The 20,929-nt window shown below is 38.4% G+C and overlaps 4 protein-coding genes across 5 annotated transcripts; 3 read left to right on the top strand and 1 right to left on the bottom strand.

Annotated features, from left to right (window-relative positions):
* The first annotated feature begins 412 nt into the window (after positions 1-412).
* ago4 (argonaute RISC component 4) lies at positions 413-12,898 on the top strand. Of its 2 annotated transcripts, none has more exons than XM_077743225.1 (19): positions 413-611; positions 3,842-4,016; positions 4,343-4,463; positions 4,558-4,739; positions 4,870-5,006; positions 5,238-5,372; positions 5,476-5,563; positions 5,702-5,849; positions 5,926-6,045; positions 6,380-6,541; positions 7,271-7,419; positions 7,492-7,676; positions 7,916-8,075; positions 8,162-8,333; positions 8,401-8,544; positions 8,632-8,766; positions 9,030-9,131; positions 9,202-9,401; positions 9,476-12,898. In XM_077743225.1, exons 1-19 carry the CDS (start codon positions 593-595, stop codon positions 9,582-9,584), a joined length of 2,643 nt encoding a protein of 880 aa, XP_077599351.1. In that variant the 5' UTR covers positions 413-592; the 3' UTR covers positions 9,585-12,898. The 2 variants fall into 2 exon arrangements, with proteins under 2 accessions (XP_077599351.1, XP_077599353.1); XM_077743227.1 differs by having other exon boundaries at positions 7,286-7,419.
* Positions 12,899-13,909: 1,011 nt separating this feature from the next.
* airim (AFG2 interacting ribosome maturation factor) lies at positions 13,910-17,452 on the bottom strand. The gene is made up of 4 exons (XM_077743775.1): positions 17,162-17,452; positions 16,475-16,654; positions 16,275-16,393; positions 13,910-16,195 (listed from the first exon to the last, which is right to left on the bottom strand). The coding sequence occupies exons 1-4, from the start codon at positions 17,428-17,430 to the stop codon at positions 16,155-16,157; spliced, it is 609 nt and encodes a 202-aa protein (XP_077599901.1). The 5' UTR covers positions 17,431-17,452; the 3' UTR covers positions 13,910-16,154.
* cldn35 (claudin 35) lies at positions 14,378-15,799 on the top strand. The gene has a single exon (XM_077743774.1). It carries the CDS (start codon positions 14,974-14,976, stop codon positions 15,661-15,663), a length of 690 nt encoding a protein of 229 aa, XP_077599900.1. The 5' UTR covers positions 14,378-14,973; the 3' UTR covers positions 15,664-15,799.
* cdca8 (cell division cycle associated 8) lies at positions 17,430-20,350 on the top strand. The gene is made up of 10 exons (XM_077743772.1): positions 17,430-17,589; positions 17,843-17,944; positions 18,254-18,382; positions 18,565-18,681; positions 18,766-18,833; positions 18,910-18,992; positions 19,069-19,164; positions 19,366-19,495; positions 19,567-19,653; positions 19,820-20,350. Exons 2-10 carry the CDS (start codon positions 17,845-17,847, stop codon positions 19,853-19,855), a joined length of 846 nt encoding a protein of 281 aa, XP_077599898.1. The 5' UTR covers positions 17,430-17,589; positions 17,843-17,844; the 3' UTR covers positions 19,856-20,350.
* Positions 20,351-20,929: the final 579 nt, after the last annotated feature.

Genomic DNA, 20,929 nt, shown 5'->3' on the forward strand with positions numbered 1-20,929 from the left:
TTAAAGAGATTGTGCCATTCATATTGTTTGTAAATATATTCAACAATTATTTCCATTTTTTGTTCTTCCTGAAAAATCAGGAATAAATGAGAGGCGATTATTTTAAGAAGGTGACGAATTATAACAACAATAACAATAATAATGATAATAATAAATGCAATATCTCTGGTCTCTATCAAGCTCTTTGCCCTAAATGTAGTTTGTTCTAAACACTTTATGTTATAACATAATGACTACTAATGATACTACTAATTCCCGTGTATGATTATGAATTGCCTATCTGAATTAATATCAATTTAACTAATGTTTACTTCGTGACGTCATTAAAGTTTAATTAACGCTTGATGAACTCGCGCATGCTCAGAACATGACTGGTTGCTTCCCACCCACGCATGCGCACATACAAATCCCCAGCTCCAGAAGCGACAGTATCAGTAGTTCGGGTCAGCCAGCCCAGTCAGCAGCACTCTTAGCTGTCTTTTATCCCCTTTTTCTTAAATTAGCCACTTTAAGCTTCGCGATACCGCCCCCAATTGCAGCGTCGGTACGGAGCCGCCAGGCCGGGACAGAGTCGGAGAGAGAGGCCTCGGCAATGGAAGCGCTCGGACCCGGTAAGATATCAAACAAACAAGAGGCGAGCGCGAGGCCGCGCATGCTTCTCCGTGTCAGGTGTGCCACTTCACTGGGGGCCGTGGCTTCATTGGGGCCTCGGAGCACTGATGGAAAACAAACGAAGGCCCACCCCGCGTGTCCCATACCCCGACATTATTGACGTTGAGTGAAATACTTTGCTTGCTCGTCGAATATGTTTGCATTGTATGTATTCTCGGGACATGCCCGTGGGGTTTTATTTATATGAGACACGCACTGATCGTCGTGTCGGAGCTGGTATTGTGTGAGTGGGGATTTAACTAGGACCTCCTTCCGCGTCGTAGTGTGCTCTTGTTTACGTGACACATTTCTTCATTTTCCCTTAAACACGACGACATTTTTGGACAGTGACAGGCTATCTGGGTGATACGGGGCAAATTATACCATCCATTTTCCCTCTCTTGGCTCGCATTGGTTGTAGGCGATCGCCGTTATGACACTATGCTTCCTTCCCAGAACCGTCAAAAATGGCAAATGAAGACGTTAATTTGAGTAGTGCGTTATCGCGTTGGACTCTTTTGCCTGGCCGCAAGCCATGTTCATATGAGGACATCGAGAAAGGATGGATGGCGATTTTAACCATCACTGCTGCAGGCATGCTCCATATTACTCGTCTATAGGATAACAAAGCCACTTCCCGGCTGTGCAGTTGTCTCAAGAAAGCGTGGACCTCAACATGAGACGATAACAAGGACGTGCTGCAAATGCTGTCTTTTCTCTTTTTTTCCACCTCTCAAACACATCCTTCCTCTATTTTTGTGACAGACTGCTTTTTGGTCTAGCGTGCATTTCAGATGCCTAAACATGATCTAAAGCAGAGCTTTCATAATCAAACAAAGAGATGCATGCTATTTTTTTAATGGATTCTATAAAAAAAAAGTAATAAATTATTCTGAGGTGGGAAATCAGTCATTCAAGTATTCACAGGCGTGTTATTTTAGCATAGTAGCAACAAAAGGCATATTTTTCCCCCACATTTAGCCCACTTCTAAAGAGGTCAAGTTGTGTTAGGACCTAAATGATTATATCTGAGATGTGACAATTTTTCCCAAAATAAAATGTGGTGTTTTCATGTAAAGGTGGTGTCATTTTAGTACTTTTACTGCGTATGACACCTGGTGGCATTATGGCAAGTTAATTGAGCTCCTGTACCAATCAGTTATGCTAACAGATGACACTCATTAGTTAGCCTGTGTTTGCCAATTTTCCCTAAAAAAAGCTAACCTATTATTAAAGCCTCAATGTTTGATACTGTTCAAGTTATGGCTCCATACTTCGAAAAGATGATGGCAAAATGAGCACAAAGCTCTAACGCTAACTGGAGTAAAAACATTGAGGCTCACAAACTCTTATGAATGATGACAATTAGCTTTTGTCGAGTCAATGATGATGACAAAACCTATGTCCTATTATTATTTTATATTATTTGTCTGTTATTGCAACATCTTTTTGTAAGCAAACAAATGTAGACTTTTCTTAACTCATTCTCAGTCATTGACAATGCTAGATGTCCAGTTACAGTGAACTGGGAGGGTTGGTTGAATGCCTGTTTGAGTGCCATTGATGACACTTGTTGTCTGGTGCTGTCAGTGTCACCCTATGAGTTAACAAACTATTCTAATGGGAAGTTTAAGTAGCAACTTTCAGAGTGATTTATTCTTGGCAGAACCATATAGACAACTTGTTCTGATAGAGTATCGCTACAGGCTAACCTAGCTGAGTATAGGCTTAAAAATGTATCTTGATTAGTAAAATAATTGCCACTTTATTTAATAATCAATGTGTTGTCGGTGTACTTTTCCCTGGCAGTATTTGAACCCATTTAATGATTGAGCATCTTAATCATTGGCTACCATTGACGACGATAGATGTCCATCCCATTGTAATGGAACGTGTTGGGAGCAACATCAGCCTGCAATTGTTTTTGGTGGAGCAATAGGGTCCCGCGATTGTCTGTGCTCTCGCGCCTCACTTGCTAACTGGAGCGTGTGGCCGTATGGAGTTCAGCAGGACCCCCACAGTCTCTTAGCTGTCAGTTGACAAAAGCCTAAAGCAGCCCCCCAACACAAGAGACTATCAATACCACCAATGCTGATGCTGTCCGCTAAATTGAAAATGAAATGAAATTGGATGAAAACGGTGATATTGGATACATTTTATCAGCCTTTTACTGTGGAAGATCATTTTTTAAAATTCTTTAATGACAGAATTATTGGTCTTACTTTTTTTAATGAGATGCCCTGACTGTATTATGGTGTGTGTATAGGCTTGGGCATTATTAACCCTTTTAAAAGAAAACTATGTGATCTTTATCCTCTGTATTGAGCATTTTCCCCTAAAAAATACCATTTAAATCTAAAAACCTTTTTTAAGTGATATTTTCATCTCAAATATAATTTTATGCCTAAAATTTATGCAAATCCTCTTAAAACATCGCACTAAGGAAGCATAAACAACCTAATTAATTCAGGTCAAATTCAGTTAACAACCATGACATATTTAATCTAGTTTATATATTGACTAGCATCTTAGTAGGGGCAATTATACATGTATTTTTGTGTATTTTTTGTGGTATGTAAGTATTTACCTCTAAAAATACTAATAGGTAAGGCAAAGCCATTTTGGTACAAAGTTTGCATTAATTAATAGTTGATTTTTTTGATTTTCATAATGACTGTTTATTTGTACTATAATCTATAAAAGGCTAATTTCTTATGGATTAGATGTTTAACTATTCTAATTTCTGATGTATTCATTTAAAGTCTAGTAAAAAAAATTGTGATTGGGTAATATAGAATAAAAATACTTCCTTGTTTAGCAAGATCACCCATTCCTGGCTATACGTTTTGTAGATATTGGCTGTTTTTTTGCGCTTTTATTTCAGGGTAACGGTAATCCCAAACGGGCTCGCCCATATGGCGTTGCCGCTGTCTGCCTGAGAGAAGCTAGGTCTTTGTCTCAATGTTTGGGGCGGGTGCCCTCAAATGTCTGGGTGGAGTCGGGGGTGGCCCCCCCTTTATAATTGGAGGTCATTGTTTCACCGGCCCCTCTTTGACCCATCTGGGTCAAGGGGTCAGAGTTCTGGTTCAATTGCGTGAGCACGTGTGCCAAGACTTGAAATTTGCTGTTGAATTTTGACATGAATTGTGATTTTCAATTTCAATAATTTTTAATGTTTTGCCTTCCGCAGGCCCGCCTGCCCCTACTCCCTCTCCGTTCCAGCCTCCGCGGCGTCCCGGCCTTGGCACGGTGGGGAAACCCATCCGTCTCTTGGCTAACCACTTCCAAGTACAGATTCCCAAGATTGATGTCTATCACTATGATATCGACATCAAGCCTGAGAAACGGCCGCGGAGGGTCAACAGGTATCGTCAATCAGCTGCACTAACCAGATTTCATATAACTGTATTTAACAAAATTGAATTTAACAAAAAAAAGCTACAATTACCATTGAATAGTCTCATTTCAGTGCCATTGATGACACTCATAGGCAGCTATTAAATTAATGTTAAGTTAAATGTGGGCCATTTTTATGCAGAATTGAGACTAAAAAAGATGGGTTTTACTTCAAAGATGGAAAGTTTAAGTAAATATTGTAGAATATTTTTGTAATATTGTAAAAATACCTACTTGTAAGAACAAATCCATCTTACCCTAATTTGACACTGCGATCATCTTGTTTATTTTCCAGGGAGGTGGTGGACACAATGGTTCGGCACTTCAAGATGCAGATCTTTGGAGACCGACAGCCTGGTTACGACGGGAAGAGGAACATGTACACGGCACATCCACTGCCAATAGGGAGAGATAGGGTAAGTATCCCACATATAAGCTCTAATGACAGCTAGCAATGGTCACTGCTGCAGTCAATGACTCGGAAACATAATTTCCTTTGTCCCCCTGCAGGTGGATCTGGAAGTTACCTTACCTGGTGAAGGGAAAGATCAAACCTTCAAGGTGTCCTTGCAGTGGGTGTCTGTGGTCAGCCTTCAAATGCTTCTGGAAGCCTTGTCGGGCCACCTCAATGAAGTCCCGGAGGATTCCGTTCAGGCTCTGGATGTTATCACGCGCCATCTTCCTTCCATGAGGTCTTCATTTAGTTGTCTACTGGCTTTGACTCCATTCAATGCTATTTTAGAACCAAATCAAATTACAACTTGTACAATTAATGCAATTTCAAGGCTGGGTTTAATTTAGTGTGGCTTTTTCTGTCACCAGATACACTCCAGTAGGACGTTCTTTCTTTTCTCCACCTGAGGGCTATTACCATCCTTTGGGCGGTGGTAGGGAAGTTTGGTTTGGGTTCCATCAGTCTGTCCGTCCTGCCATGTGGAACATGATGCTCAACATTGATGGTAAGGTTATGAACTGGGTGACAGTCACTTTTTAAATAAATAGAAAGTTAGCCACAAAGTCATTTCATTCATGCAATGACCTAAAATCACCCCAAATTGCCTTAATTTGTAGATTTTACCTTTATTTTGGGCCTGTGCGCCTGAAATATTTTTTGTATTATTTTATCTCTGTTCTTCTAGTTACTAATTAATGGGCACAAATGAATAACATGCTATCTTTTCCCCTTTCAGTGTCTGCCACCGCTTTCTATCGTGCTCAGCCTGTGATTGAATTCATGTGTGAGGTTTTAGACATCCAAAACATCAATGAACAGACCAAACCCCTGACTGATTCTCAGCGTGTCAAATTTACTAAAGAAATTAGAGGTTGACTATGAACATGAAATTATTCAATGATTTATTTTACCTATGTATTTATTTTTACAAGACTGAGACTTTACACTGGGATTTTTTTATAATGTTGTAACAGGCTTAAAAGTGGAGGTCACACATTGTGGTCAGATGAAAAGGAAATATCGTGTGTGCAATGTAACACGTCGACCAGCCAGCCATCAAACGTAAGTTCACTTTGATTTATTCTTTTTAAAAATGAATACATGCCAATGTGTTTTTCTATGGACTTACCTTAAGTGTTATGTTTTGAATAGCTGTTTACTATGGTAACCACTATTCATGTTGTATCAAAATCTTTACAGGTTCCCCTTGCAACTTGAGAACGGCCAAGCCATGGAGTGCACCGTCGCTCAGTATTTCAAGCAGAAGTACAATTTACAGCTCAAGTATCCACATTTACCATGTTTGCAAGTAGGACAGGAACAGAAGCACACTTATCTGCCATTGGAGGTGAGAAATCTTTAATGTGGTAGTTATCTGGTTCCATTAAAACATCTAAATGACCACTTTTTTTTTCTTTCTATAGGTCTGTAACATTGTCGCAGGCCAGCGCTGTATTAAAAAACTGACCGATAACCAGACGTCCACTATGATCAAAGCTACCGCTCGCTCCGCCCCTGACAGACAAGAAGAGATCAGTAGACTGGTAAGTGAACTTTCATTTTTATTTTTTTTATTGCTATTGACGGCCATAGATGTCTTGATTTATTTGAATTGGGTACATACATAGCCGTGCCATAATTCATATTAGAGATGTCACTGATCAGAAGTTGGATAGCCAACCCTTGCTCTGGACTCATTTAAGTCGTGTAGTACTGCCATTGACAGTGCTGGAGATCCAAATCATTTAGGAGGGTGATTGATTGAACATTTGGTTCTTGCCAAAATATGAGTCCAGAGAAATGAAATGGGGAAATAAGGGGATTTCAACAAGTGCTGTTCAGTTGACTCATCAGTGGTCGTCTCTCTATTTTCTCCAGGTCAAGAGCAACAGCATGGTCGGTGGCCCTGATCCGTATCTGAAGGAATTTGGAATTGTGGTCCATAATGACATGACTGAAGTAACCGGACGTGTTCTCCCGGCACCCATGTTGCAATATGGGGGTCGAGTGAGTACAGATACAGGTCGAGACTGTGGCAGGGTGAGTACTGGGAAGGGGCAATACTTTGGTTTCAACGATGCGGTTTCATTTTAGACTATCCTTATAAAACGATCAGGCTTTCAAGATAGTTTAAACTATTTTTCAGAAGCCGCATGACAAAAGAAAAACGTTTTATACTGTGCAACATTGCAGCACAGACAGAAACAACATAAGATGAAGAAAACACTACCGGTATAATGTTATGCTAGTGGTGGAAAGCAAACTATAAAATGGCACTGATTCAGATTGTGGTTAGGTAATTTGCATTGGATGTATTTTTTAATCAAATATATATATATGCATTTTTTTTCTTAAGTCTTCGCTCTTTGCTAATATTTTGATTTAAATTGTTATTATGGAGAGATATGGACATAACATTTGAAAAGAGCTTTTTTGCTGCCAAAGAGCCACAATTACTTGAGTCATTTGCTAACAGGCCTATGAGTTTCTTAATAGTCTTAGTTAAAGCTTGTTAACCAAGTAGAAAGCTTTTGCCTTTTTGGATTTGTGTTTACAACCGTACCAATTTAGGAGCAAAAGTTTCTGTGGTCAAGACCTGCCAAGAAGTTTGCAGGAATTTGAACCAGTTCAAGTGGGCTGGATGTCTACCAATAACAAACTCATTGAAATTCTCAGGGAGAAAGATGCCTGAAAAGTTATGTTTTACTACCATACACAGTCAACCTAGTCAATCACCTGACCCAAGCGGGGGGTTGACTAAGAAGTCAGGGTCTCTCTCCGCAGAATAAAACCGTGGCTACGCCCAATCAGGGCGTGTGGGATATGAGAGGCAAGCAGTTCTACGCTGGCATCGAGATAAAGGTGTGGGCCGTGGCTTGCTTTGCGCCGCAGAAACAGTGCAGAGAAGACTTGCTCAAGTAAGTTTTGCAATTGTTAAAATGCCAGATTTTCTTTGGTTTTCCCGCTAATGAGCTTGAGTTCATTCGTAGGAGCTTCACGGACCAGTTGCGAAAGATCTCAAAGGATGCAGGGATGCCCATTCAAGGCCAGCCTTGTTTCTGTAAATACGCCCAAGGAGCGGACAGTGTGGAGCCCATGTTCAAGCACCTAAAGATGTCTTATGTTGGTCTGCAGCTAATTGTTGTCATCCTGCCTGGAAAAACACCTGTCTATGGTAAGGCAACCAAAATATAAAAATCAGGTTTTTATTTGAGCTTTTCACAAAGCTGAAGCTGAAGTTATTTTTACTTTGTGAAAAATAAAAAATAAATGTTAAAATATCCACATTAGTATTAAAAACAAACAAACAAATTCTATTTACTGTTCTTGTTTTCATGTTTTTTTTCCTCTACTTAATACCATTGCCCGCCCAAAAATCACATTTTCCATCTATATTTAAATTTTTTTGGACAGCCGAAGTGAAGCGGGTTGGCGACACCCTTTTGGGCATGGCCACCCAATGTGTTCAGGTGAAGAACGTGGTCAAAACGTCCCCACAAACTCTCTCCAACCTCTGCCTCAAGATCAATGCCAAACTGGGAGGCATCAACAATGTCCTGGTGCCACACCAGAGGTTTGAACCTTTTTATTCTCTTTTTTTCCTTTTATAGACAACTTTTGCTTAGAGCTCCCTAAATGAACATTTGTGTGTGTCCCCAGGCCGTCCGTCTTCCAGCAGCCTGTCATCTTTCTGGGTGCAGATGTAACTCATCCCCCAGCAGGTGATGGAAAGAAGCCATCCATAGCGGCAGTGGTCGGCAGCATGGACGGCCACCCGAGTCGCTACTGCGCCACAGTGCGAGTGCAGACGTCCCGGCAAGATATGTCCCAGGTTTGACAAATAGTATTTTCGGTAAGAAGTTGAGATCAAAAAGTTAACAGCATTTGAATGATCTTAGGAGCAACTCTTCAGTCAGGAAGTCATTCAAGATCTGACCAACATGGTGCGAGAGTTGCTGATCCAGTTTTACAAGTCCACTCGCTTTAAGCCCACTCGTATCATTTATTATCGTGGTGGTGTGTCAGAAGGACAGATGAAACAGGTATGTGGTGTTCTCAGTCATGAAGATCATTATTTTTTTTAATTTTTTGTTGTGTTTAAAACACTTTTGGATTGATTGTTTGTTCAGGTGGCGTGGCCAGAGTTGATAGCTATCAGGAAGGCGTGTATAAGTCTGGAGGAGGATTACCGGCCCGGCATTACTTACATTGTAGTCCAGAAACGTCATCACACTCGTCTTTTCTGCTCTGACAAAGCTGAGAGGGTATGTTGTCACTGATCATGTTTCAGTGCGATTGACAAGCATTGACGTTTTAGGAGTACATTTAGAAATTGGTTTAGTAGATTGAAGTGCATTTCTTTAACTTTAGTTGGTATGTTACAGTATTTAATTTACTTTTACAGATTGTCAGAATTAAGTGTATTTAAGGAGTATTTGTGTAAATCAAGCATTATTTATTATAGTGCCATTTTCTTGTTTACATTTGATATGTGTATATATATATATATTTTTTCTTTCTTTTAAAGGTTGGGAAGAGTGGTAACGTACCTGCTGGTACCACAGTAGACAGCACCATCACACATCCGTCCGAGTTTGACTTCTACCTTTGTAGCCATGCTGGGATTCAGGTACTGCAATACTTCAAGTGAAATTATCTGTTCACAACAATACCAATGCCCCTCCTCTCTTTCATTTCAGGGTACCAGCCGTCCGTCCCACTACCACGTCCTATGGGATGACAACTGCTTCACGGCCGACGAGTTGCAGCTCCTGACCTACCAGCTGTGCCACACCTACGTCCGCTGTACGCGCTCTGTCTCCATCCCGGCGCCGGCCTACTACGCCCGGCTAGTGGCTTTCCGCGCCCGCTACCACTTGGTGGACAAAGACCATGACAGGTGAGAATGCCAAATGGCCGCCAGGTTATCAAGCATGACTTGACCTTGATTTTTTTTTTTTTGTGCTTGTGTAGCGCTGAGGGGAGCCACGTGTCCGGCCAGAGCAATGGCCGCGATCCCCAAGCGTTGGCCAAGGCGGTCCAGATCCACTACGACACTCAACACACCATGTATTTTGCCTAAACTCGTCTGCACGTGGACTTCCATCCCGTTTGTATTTTTTTTTAATCTTTTCTTATCCCTTGTCTTATCATTGTTATTCTTTTTGTTTTCTTGAATGTGCACCAAAGCGACAGTTTGATGGGATTTTAGTAGCATTTTTTTTTTTTTTGATTGAAATGAGCTCAGTCCATTTTTTTTCCCTTGTCGAATCGCTTTGCTAACCAGCAATTCAGCATTGCACAGAACATGACAAACATACACGCATACTACTAATTGAGCCATTATATTATGTTGTTTATTTTTATTTTTTTTCTTATCTGAATGTCTGCACACGTTTTTTTTTTTTTTTTTTAAGATACACTGAGCAAAGTCTTTCGCTCTCCAAGCGAGGCAGAACCTTGATCTACTTTTACCTCAAAGCCCACCAGGGCGAAATCTCTCACAAGGTCTTGGGTTTTAACTGGGAGGGAACTCGAGATGGAGCATGGGGAGGGTCGACCTTTTCAGAATGAATATATATATATATATATATAGTATATATACATATATATATATACACAGTATATATGATATATTTTTCTTTTTGACTGTTTTAACTTTTTTCCTCCGTCAGTCTTTTACAAAACGAGGTGATCTGGGTGTCCATACCCATTACTACTTTCCTCTCGATGGGGAGTCGCTGTGTATGTGCGTATTTGTATATATATACACGTCGTGGGTGTGTTGTGAACTGTAAAGGGAAATTGAGGAGATAACTGCTGTAAATGCCTCAGATTTGTTTTTTTTTTTTTTTTATATTCACACAGACAGTACATAGAAGCATATTTACATCTCTAGAGCAGCTTTCAGAGAAAAAAATTTAACAGGCCTCTCCTGTGTGGCTCCTATTGCGATTGGTTAATCTTTGGTCGTAACGTTTTAAGCGAGGTCGTGAATTCATTTGCTGCCATTGACAATGAGGAAAAAGTGACTTGAACTGGGAAGGTATGGCAGAGGATGTTCATTCAGTCCAAGCCAATAGTAGCATTGTTCTTAAGTTGTGTTGTAATTGGTAATAAGTTACAGCCAACCGGCCAATGTAATATGGTTCATTTGTATGGAAGGAGCTGGTTCAGTGGCAGCCAATGAGTTCAATGCAAGTTTGTGTGGATGAGAAGATTGGTTTTCTTTTTCTGGCTGGACCTGATTTATGGGAAAGATTTTATGATAACACGACAGGATGTTTTATAGAGCCAGAAAAACAGAGTCATTTTGTTGATTTTTGTCTTCGAGCTGTCATTCGCAAATGGCAGCCACTTCATTGCACTGACCCCGGGACATTAGGCAAGCAACAGAGGGCACTCTCGATCTCTATTTACCTTTTATGCATTTATACATACGAATCAACAAAACAGATTTGTAAAATTTTAATATAAGGATGTTTTGTGATCTTAAAAAAATGGTCGTTTTAGAAGTTAATGCTCAGTGTTGTCATTGCCGTTGTTAATGTTGTAATTGTTGTATTTTGTTTTTGAAGGTAAAACAATTAGAGATCTTCTTGAGTAGTTTAGAGGTTGTGGGATTCTTTTTCCTTTTTGTTTTTTTTGTAGCAAGACGTGGGGCCCCTAGACGGAAAGAACTCACGCTTCCTCGAAGCTTAACGGCAATTTGGGAGTTTCGTGTAACACTCCAAAGTGGCGAAACTGCATTTTTCGGATTTCGATAGAATTAATGGAGACAATCAGGGATCGTTATGTAGTTTGCTAAACCGGGGAGGGGGTGGGTTTGTTTTGAAACGGTTTGCGTTAGGCAATGAGATTCTTTTTCGATGTATTTGATGTATAACCCTTTTACTCTTAATGTCTTTGCTATACAAGTGTGACTTTCTTATCCTCATGCATTTTTAACACTGGATTGACTTTTTTTTTAAAAATGTTTTTAGCATGAGCACTGCCCCTCTAAAACATCATTGAAGGCGATTGATGTTCCATTTGGACATGGAAGGCCTGGCAGTGATCATTAGTTCACTTGGTGAGTGAATTAAATCCTGCCAGTGTCTTCTTTAAACATCTATGGCCGTCAATGGCACCAAAATATGATTAGTAACTCGCCTTGGAGTGTTGCTAGCAGATGGTAGTGTCGTCGCGCACGCCTCATCAGGGGGGGCCAGCTCAAAGTAGAAACCCTTTTGTAATAAACCACCCGTAAAGAAGCAGGTTTATTATGAATGAGTTTGAGCGCTTACCTGGCGATGGCGTGCATGTCGGCCTTAAAAGTTTGGCAAGTTTAGATTTGCGGGAAAGGTTGAGGTTACAGGATCATTTAATTCAATATTTGTAAAGATCAAGTCTGATAAACTATCGTGCTGTTTTGTGACAAGGCAGCACAAAAGCAATATCAATCATAATGGTTAAAATGCGCAAAATGAAGCTAAAAGTCACCATTGTGGTTTTGTCTGTTTTTTTTGTTTCATTTGCTTGTATCAATCAGTGGGGATGTGCATTTGGTGGTGTTGTAGTTTCATAGGCTTTAGAAGTTGTTTTTTTAATTTAATTTTTTTTATATAAATAGTTTTTGCTCGCATGCATGCCAGACTTCTACTAAAAAACTTTTTGGATTCATATTTATAATGAATACAAAATATAAATACTTTTTTGTTAGTGTAAATGTTTATCACATTTATTGAGATCATTTAGATTAGCAATATATGTACCATCTCATGCTGTTTTTCACTTATTTGCTGACATTGACGATGAGAGACGTCAATGGCAGTGAATGTTTGGTATGGTTTGCTCTTTGGGTCCAAATTCAAGCGAGGTACTTTCTTCAAACTTAGACCTGTTAAAAGAGCAAACCTACCATTTGTTAGCCTCCATTTTTTTGTCTTTTTGGTTTCACCCTGTGGCCATGCCTCTTTTTAGGGCATCTCCCCTGTTTCTATGGCAACACCCCCCCCCCTCCCCCACACAAAAAGGTTACCTCTTTTTACTGATTTATTTGAGAGCATGACAACTGTTGAATTTCCAGTATCACTTTGTTATATCACTTATCTTAATGGCGTTCTTTATGTATTTTATGTCTTTTTTTTTTGGAAGGAGGGGGTCGTTTTAGCTCTGCTCAATATTTTTTGTGCTCTAATAGCAATACAAATGATTGGAATACTTAATTTGAATGGAGTTGTTCAATACGTTCTGACTTGTAAATGGGGTATGTTGTAGAACTGCCCCTTTACTGGGCCGTTCACATGGTATTGTTATTAAGAAATGCGCTTTTTTTTTTGTTTGTTTAGCCTGCAGGGAACTCTTGTGTTTATGTGCAAAGTAATAAATTGGTATTTTATGCCTGTAAACGTTGAATGTTTTCTGATTATTTTGCTGGGTTATGCATTAGATGGGATAGATGGTTGTTTTGGGCTATACATTTCAGAATAGCACATATAAAATACAAGTTTAGATCAATATGTAGTACATGTATTATTGAATTTTTTTTAAAAAATCCTATCTAATACCATCCTATCCAGTCTGTTTTCCATTTCCCTTATCTACCACACCTGAATCAAATGATCAACTCATCAGCTGTCCAGAAGCTTGATACCAATGATTTGATTCAGGTGTGTTGGTGGAGGGAGACATGGAAAACAGACTGGATAGGGGCTCTTGAGGACCACACCTGCCCTAGAACCTAGATGAATTTGAAGTAAAATTTAACCTTTTCAAAAAAATATATAAATGTATTCATTTCTAAATTTAAAGTAAATAAGCCTCTAGATCACGTGTCACCGCATAATTTTGTGTGGCCGGGGAAAGTAAATCATGAGTGCCGACTTTCTGTTTTAGGATCGAATTAAAATGAAGAGAATAGATGTATATTATATTTCCTGATTTTCCACCTTTTTAAATCAATGAATGGAATTTTTAATCTATTTGTGCTTTTAGTTCAAAAATCATTTTGTAAAATCTAAAAATATATAAAGCTTAAACATTGTTAGATCTATAAAAAAACTGAATTTTCAGGGATTTTAATCCAGTTCTTTTAATCCATTTATTAAACAAAAAACTAAATATTTTATGTATAATGGTCCGGCCCACTTGAAATCAAATTGATGTTAAAGCGGCCTGTGAACTAACCCGAGTCCGACACCCTTGCTCTAGAATAAAAACACAATTAAAAAATATTTTTAAAAATGTAATTGTAAATTAAAAAAATAATGATTTTACATAAACCTATTGAAATGTAAAAGCACATGCCTTTAAAACATTTCCGATCTACTATCACCCCGTCCCACTTCCCCGCGTCCCCCCATTTGTTGTCATGACCACCGTTACCTGGGTGAGCTGCCCGACAGAAGAAAGGAAACCTGAAACGCATCTTGTTGCCATTTTTAATTCATTAGCACATTTCAGCATCAGTTTGTGGGTACAAAATATTCATTAAAAAAAATAATACTTGTAGTGATTTGTCAGGCCTGTATCAAAAATAAATTAAAAAAAGGCCACACTTCAAATAGAATTGATTTCTATCACAAACCATGATATGCAGTATCTGACCACACCATAATACCAAATACACTTCAAATTCTAATAGGTAAACAGTCATTTAATCTGGAATGTTTCTTTCTTCCGAAAAACAATGTATTAGCCAATATTACATAGCTGAGTGTAGGAATTGCTATCTGTGCAACAATATCATGAAATAAAATGGCCCATACTTTGAATGTTTTTCCTGCCTGCAAAAAAAAGGCTACTTAAAGCTTTTTTTCTCCCAAAATTAACACTATTGTAGACACCCCCATCATGTTTTTGTCAAGTGATCCACCTCCCACCCATCACTACCTCCCCACTCTCCTCCTACCACACAACCCTTGCATTTGGGTGCATGTTCCTTAATGCTCTCCTGGATCTAAAAACTACATTTTTCCCCTCATCACAACCTTTGAACATCATTTGTGGACTATTTTTTTATTTGTTTTGGATGACCGTTTTTGCATCTACGAATGTTAATTGGAGGGGGAGGGTGAACCTTAGCAACAGTTGAAGTACCCTCATCTAGGCGACATGTCCACTTCATCTATTCGGATGGAAATTTCTTCTTAAAGACATTTTCTTCCCGTAGGATTCTACACAAAACAATGTGGATATTTTCTTCAACGATTTTACTTTTTATCCAATCCGAACTAGCGAGGTAAAGTGACATTCTAACATTCACCTTCTCAATAATGCATTGAGGTGAGCGCAGGTATGAGAGGGAGGAGAAAGTGCAGTTGTCGATTACCAGGAGAAAGTGGGAGCGATTACTGCTCGCGGTTGTAACTGGAGAAAACAGGGGAGAAGATCCAGAAAAAAAGTAGACATTTTGAGACTCCAATCCTGAGAAAAAAGACTGTTTTAAGGTGCAAATCCGGACTGAACAACTCCATTAATCAACGGTCACCATGGTGAACACTGGCTTGCAACTGATTAGCTTCACCTGCGCAGTGACCGGCTGGATCATGGCGATAGCGGTGACGGCTTTGCCTCAATGGAAAGTGTCGGCCTTTGTGGGCAGCAACATCCTGACGTCAGAAATTAAGTGGGAAGGCATCTGGATGAGTTGCGTCTACCAGACCACCGGTCACATGCAATGCAAGACGTACGACTCCATGCTAGCGTTGCCACCAGACATACAGGCCGCACGCGCACTCATGTGTTTGGCCATTTTCCTGGGCTGGTTATCCTGCACCGTGTCCTGCTGTGGAATGAAATGCACCACCTGCGCCGGGGATGACCGTCAAGCAAAGGCGGGCATAGCGCTGGCTGGCGGGATTCTTTTCATCATGACCGGACTGTGCGTTTTGGTTCCCGTTTCGTGGACGGCCAACACGGTGGTTCAAGATTTTTACAACTCTAACGTGCCCCTGATGCATAAACGGGAGTTGGGTCAGGCTATTTATCTGGGTTGGGCTGCAGCAGTTATTTTGATGATTAGCGGTGGGGTGTTGAGTAGTACGTGTCCAATGGCGGAGAGGGGGGGACGGTATCGTAGAGGATATGTGGGAAGGAATTTTGCAAATTCGCCTGCCTCAGTGCCCAATCTTCCTAAAACTATTACTTCCAATAGTTTACCACTTAAGGAGTATGTGTAGTCGAGAGTAGAGAAGATTATTGTGAATAAAGGAGATTAATCTCATTTTGGTGGTCGATTATTCCAGATCGGTTGTGGATCAAGATGAGATTAATTGCAGATGTGACATTATAATATTGTAGCATTGGCTGCATATAGTACCCTCAAATTAACAGATTAGTAATCTCTCACATTTCAGATTGGTTAAAGATCAATTGTAAATTAATCTCATTTCAAATTTTAGATTAAGATAAATTCAAATGTTTATTTTCTTCCTTTGAGTAAAAGTGTTATGGAATATTCATTTTGCATAATGTGTGTATTTATTCGTATTTAAAACTGTCCATTTTAAAACATTGTTATTTATTCATTTCTGGCTGTTTGACTTCATACTCGATTGAATTGTGAAATAAAAACATCGAGTGTGACTCTCCTTTTTGTGGCACAAATATCAAAAATTCAAATGATGTTTTAAATATCTCACTTTTTTATTCCCTTGATTTTCTCTTTCCATCACTTTGAGTCCATAAAGAAGGACACTTTGCAAAGTGTATCTGAAATTGGAAAAAAAGGGATTCCTTTGTTAGCTTTACAAGTAATACACTACAATAACCTAATACATCAGATATCAACCTGTTATTTGATCCTCAGCTCTTGGTGTCTCCAAATCCTTCCATTTCTTTGTAGCAGACCCCAAAATCTTGAGGTTGTCTGAACTGAGCGTTTGCAGGAGCATCTTTCGTCTCATAAATCTGAATATGTGAATTAAGGAAGTGGAAAACATTTGATGATTTACACATGATTTATGGTAATTCCACCAGCAAAAAGGATTCTGTTGTCGATAGTGACGCTCAGAGTCCTGCAACCACTCCAGCATGTCGACGACAGATGGGACGATGGCGGAGCGTTCCGTTAGGGTTGCCAAATCAAGACTATCCCGGTTCTGCTCGTACAGGTGGACCACGGCTGAGACTTGGTTGGATATGGAGTCTCTTAGAGACTGGAGGGAAGCCCTGAAAAAACAAAGTACTGTAAGTAATTATGATCATCATGCCTGGCCTTTTTTATAACAGTTGTAAACAGTAGTAGTTTAGGGTTGTAAAAGGTACATTTAAACAGTTTTCCCCTTTTATTTATAAAATATATTTATAAATTATAAATATGATATAAAAATATAATTATTAACTATAAATATAATATAAAAAATATAATTATAAATATAATTATAAATATAATATAAAAAATATAATTATAAATATAATTATAAATATAATATAAAAGTATAATTATAAATTATAAATATAATATAAAAATATAATTATAAATATAATATGAAAATATAATTACACATTAAATAAAAATGAAAAAACAATTGTATGAATAAAAATAAAATAAATATTCTATTAAAAGGCAAAAAAACCAAAGAGACTATGGACCTCGTAGTCAGTCATCAAGTATCAAAGTGGTTTCCAATTATTTTACTAGCCAATTATTTATCGATTGCTCTAATATTCACTTACATATTTTGGTGAAGTTTACACAAGACAGTATCCATAGCTTGTGAGAGTTTGAATCGCAGCAGATGCTCTACTTCTGGAAAGTCTTTGAGAGGCGTGTCGGAGATTCGGATGTTGGAAAGCGCTCTTGACTGTTCGGACAAGTTTTCCAGGGATGCCAAGAGAGGGGTACACTCTGCTACCACGGTCCCCCATGTTTTTCGGTTGTTTTCCAGATCGTGGAAGCTTTTCCTCAGCGCTTGATGCACGCTTAGTAGGGCAGGTTTCATCATTTTAAGGCGGATGTAGAAAGAGTGACGTTTGACAAGCCTATTGGTTTGTTATTGGAAGGAAGTGAGGCTATTCACCATGAGTTCTGATTGGTTGTTTTGGGGACTTCCTCCATTCTTCAGAATTTAAAAATATTTGACGAACCGCCAACAGACGACCAGGTAAGCTCCAATAACGCTTTTAAAACGGGAACAAAAGTTCCCGATTTAACAAGAAATTATGTAATGCGCTTTAAAGAATGCATACAAACATTCAATAAATGAATATCTGGTTTGATTGCAAATGTTTGATGTTAAATACGCTGAAATGTAGGCCAGCTCGCTAAAGGGGCAACATGGGCATTGGTAGCAACGAACTTCTTCATGTCATTTGGCAGTATTTTCTCAAATATAAATTTGTTTTTTGTACATTCAGCCATGGCACCGAGTAAAAAAACAACTAGTGCAAAACTAAAGAAAAAGGATCCCAAATTAAAGGCGAAGATCGAAGCTTTTCTGGAGGACTTCGACAGTGAAGGTAAAAAAACAGTTAATTCTGTTTTCTTTATTGCTCAATGATTTCAGATGGTTTGCTTTTGAAGTATTTACATGTTAAAATAATGTATTACTAATATACAACGGAGTATTGAAGCCACACAAAGAGATAAGTATTGACCAAGGAGAATAACATTGTAATGATACGATATTAAAGTCAAAATGTTTTGAAAATGTATTACAATGTTACTATCATGAGTCGAAATGTGAAACTTTTTGTAATACTCCAATATTTGCCAACTTTAATCTTCCTTATCCACCATATTACTAATTAATATACACATTTTCACAGTGAAAACAAGACTTGGACAGCTGGAAGAACTTAAGGGCCAAATGTTAAAAGATGTTGAAAACAGTTATAATCTGACTCTCATTAAGATTCCCTCTTCTGTGAAGAAAATGAACTGGATGACATGTTTTGGTAAGTATGGCACATTTTAAAATTGTTCCCTCCAACGGATTGAACATTTATGGGATTTTATCAAGATATAGTGTCATTCATTTAGAGCAGTGGTTCTTAACCTGGGTTCAGTGGAGGTCAAGACACATTGTTTAATGTTTTTGAACAATAATTTGCAACTATGATATTTGTTTTTGCAACAGGACTAGATGGCATCAAAGGTCCAGGAGCCAATGACCCAAAATCAAAGAATGAAGAAGATGTTCCAGTCATTGAGATTGATGATGAGCATGCAGTTCTCATGAAAGCAGTCAAGAAAAGTATGATTGTAGTTTTAAACATTATTACCTTCAATTAAACTATATATTCACATCAATTCTCTAAACTGCATTTTTCTCTTGCAGTGTCTAAAAAAATCAGTGTAGCCAAATCGACATCAAATGACGAAAACATCTACAAATCCGTGAAGAAGGTAACATCCATCTATTATAACTGACATACATCATAAAGGCCATCTGTATGTGACCACTTTTTTTTCCTGAATGCAGGGGAGAACCGCAAAGAAGCCCCCTTCAACTTCAAAACGAGCAAAAGCGCTTTCCACAATCCAACAAAATTCTACGCTAAGAAGGTAAAACCAAAAAAATATTTCATTATATTCAAAAAAATATATATATATTTTGGATATACTCGATTTTGTGATTTAGATCGTCAAGGAATGCCATGGTAACTCCTGCTAGGACTTATCTGGACACGTCCATAATAGGCCAGACTCCCCTTATCACACCACGTTTTGACCCAAGGTAAGAGCCAAATGCAAGATAATATACACCATTTTTCTTTTTAAGAGAAGTAAAAAATGAAAAAAAAGGTATTTCTTAATTTTAGGCATCCAAATGAAATAAATATAACTCATTATACTATTCCAATAGACCTCTATTAGTTGTGTCAGCCAATTATTGAGGTTAAAAATAATAAAGGAACGCTTGACACCATTTTTAAAGGCTCCCCAAGACTCCAAATGTGCGAGGTCCTCGCCACCAGGAACGCGTCTACAGCATTTCCGTCAATGGCTCCCCCATCTCTGCAACCGATGGAGGTATTGTCTTAACTGTCCCGGTCAGCAACGGAGAGGTGAGTAAAGACACTTGACAATATTTTGTCTGCCCAGGAAGCCATCTCACAACAATATGGTTTGTTTTCAGAGTATTCAGCTGCTAGCCAGTCAGCTGGATTCAGTTGATCTGTCCTCGCTGGACCAAACGGCTTTAAGAAGCATTCGCCAATTGCAGGTACTTTTTTTAAACAGCCCTCTTTTTGTCACTCTTATAAAAATAAACTGTGTCAATAGATGTGAGTGACTTAGTAATACTTTCTCAAAATATACCATTCAATGACTAGATCACATGCACTATGATATGTTTTTAAATAAATACATACTTCTCTTCTTTTCAACAGCGCTGTCTCACATCAATGGGAGGTACGTCCACCTAATCGAACCATCGTCTCCTTTCAAATTGTTTTGCATCGCCGAAGTGGAACTCTTTCCCTTTTTCTGATGCCAAGTTTTCAAATTATGTCATGTCCTGTACTTTTTTATTACGTCTGACCCTTTTGTTGTCTTGCAACTTAATCCCCGGGGGCACCCGGCCTTGTCTCTCGGTTTACAAATCCGGATTTTAGTCCCACAGATTTATATGGCAAACGTGGACATGCTTGGTTTATTTTCCATGTAGGAAATGTGGGGTTATTGTACATAGTACACAAACTAAACATTTAGTACAATTCACTTTATTAGATATGCCTTGTTGGGGAACTTGTTTGATTAGATACGTTTTTGGCTTGGTTAGAAGTGTAATTTTTTTTAATTATTATCTGACAGCTGTTTTCAACTGCTTTTGTTGTAGAATCCAAAATATTAACTGTTTTTCTATCCCAAAAGTCAGAATACTTGTCCAAATATTATTTTATTAAACATTTTAGAATGTCTTTTTTTTGTTTATTTGTCTTGTTTTTTAAACATAAGGTCATACTAATGAAACAGTTTCTCATTTTTATGGCTATTTTCATTTTTTTGTTGAGAAAATTACTTGAAAACTATTTCAAAAAAGGATTATAACTAAACAATGCACTCTGAGAAGCCCAATTTTAGTTGAATCAGGTCTGTGGCTTTGACACATTTTAGGGTCTAAATGCAAAATTATTATTATTATTATTTTTCATTCTGCTCCCTAAATATGATATATCTTTTCATGTTGCACTACTTGCTTTATTTGCAAGTGCAAACTGAGTGCACCATCTGTACTGCAGATAAACTACCACAAGATGGCAGCAATTCGCTTTTAACAATTTTTCGTTTTACTTTTACCTTGCTATGATTCTATATGTGCCACTCATTGACAAGGATAAACGTCCAATCCATTTCTACGAGGACATTCTGGCATAAAGTATAATAGCTCCTCCAAAGGGATTAAATGTATATCACTATCAATTAGTTTAATACCTTAGTCATACAGTAAATCAAAATTGAAGAGAGTTGCATTTTTCTTGTCTTTTGTCATCAGGAAA

The sequence above is a fragment of the Stigmatopora nigra genome, chromosome 21, assembly GCF_051989575.1.
Source record: "Stigmatopora nigra isolate UIUO_SnigA chromosome 21, RoL_Snig_1.1, whole genome shotgun sequence".
NCBI classification, from domain to species: domain Eukaryota; kingdom Metazoa; phylum Chordata; class Actinopteri; order Syngnathiformes; family Syngnathidae; genus Stigmatopora; species Stigmatopora nigra.

Coding starts and splice junctions, on each gene's coding strand:
- ago4 (XM_077743225.1), top strand. Junction 4,740..4,869: donor CGCCATCTTCCTTCCATGAG/GTCTTCATTTAG, acceptor TTCTGTCACCAG/ATACACTCCAGTAGGACGTT. Junction 8,767..9,029: donor GCTCTGACAAAGCTGAGAGG/GTATGTTGTCAC, acceptor TTTCTTTTAAAG/GTTGGGAAGAGTGGTAACGT.
- cdca8 (XM_077743772.1), top strand. CDS start 17,845: ATGGCACCGAGTAAAAAAACAACTAGTGCAAAACTAAAGAAAAAGGAT. Junction 18,834..18,909: donor TCTACAAATCCGTGAAGAAG/GTAACATCCATC, acceptor TCCTGAATGCAG/GGGAGAACCGCAAAGAAGCC. Junction 18,993..19,068: donor CAAAATTCTACGCTAAGAAG/GTAAAACCAAAA, acceptor TTTGTGATTTAG/ATCGTCAAGGAATGCCATGG.
- cldn35 (XM_077743774.1), top strand. CDS start 14,974: ATGGTGAACACTGGCTTGCAACTGATTAGCTTCACCTGCGCAGTGACC.
- airim (XM_077743775.1), bottom strand. CDS start 17,430: ATGATGAAACCTGCCCTACTAAGCGTGCATCAAGCGCTGAGGAAAAGC. Junction 16,394..16,474: donor GAGCGTCACTATCGACAACA/GAATCCTTTTTG, acceptor TCACATATTCAG/ATTTATGAGACGAAAGATGC. Junction 16,196..16,274: donor AGCTGAGGATCAAATAACAG/GTTGATATCTGA, acceptor TTCCAATTTCAG/ATACACTTTGCAAAGTGTCC.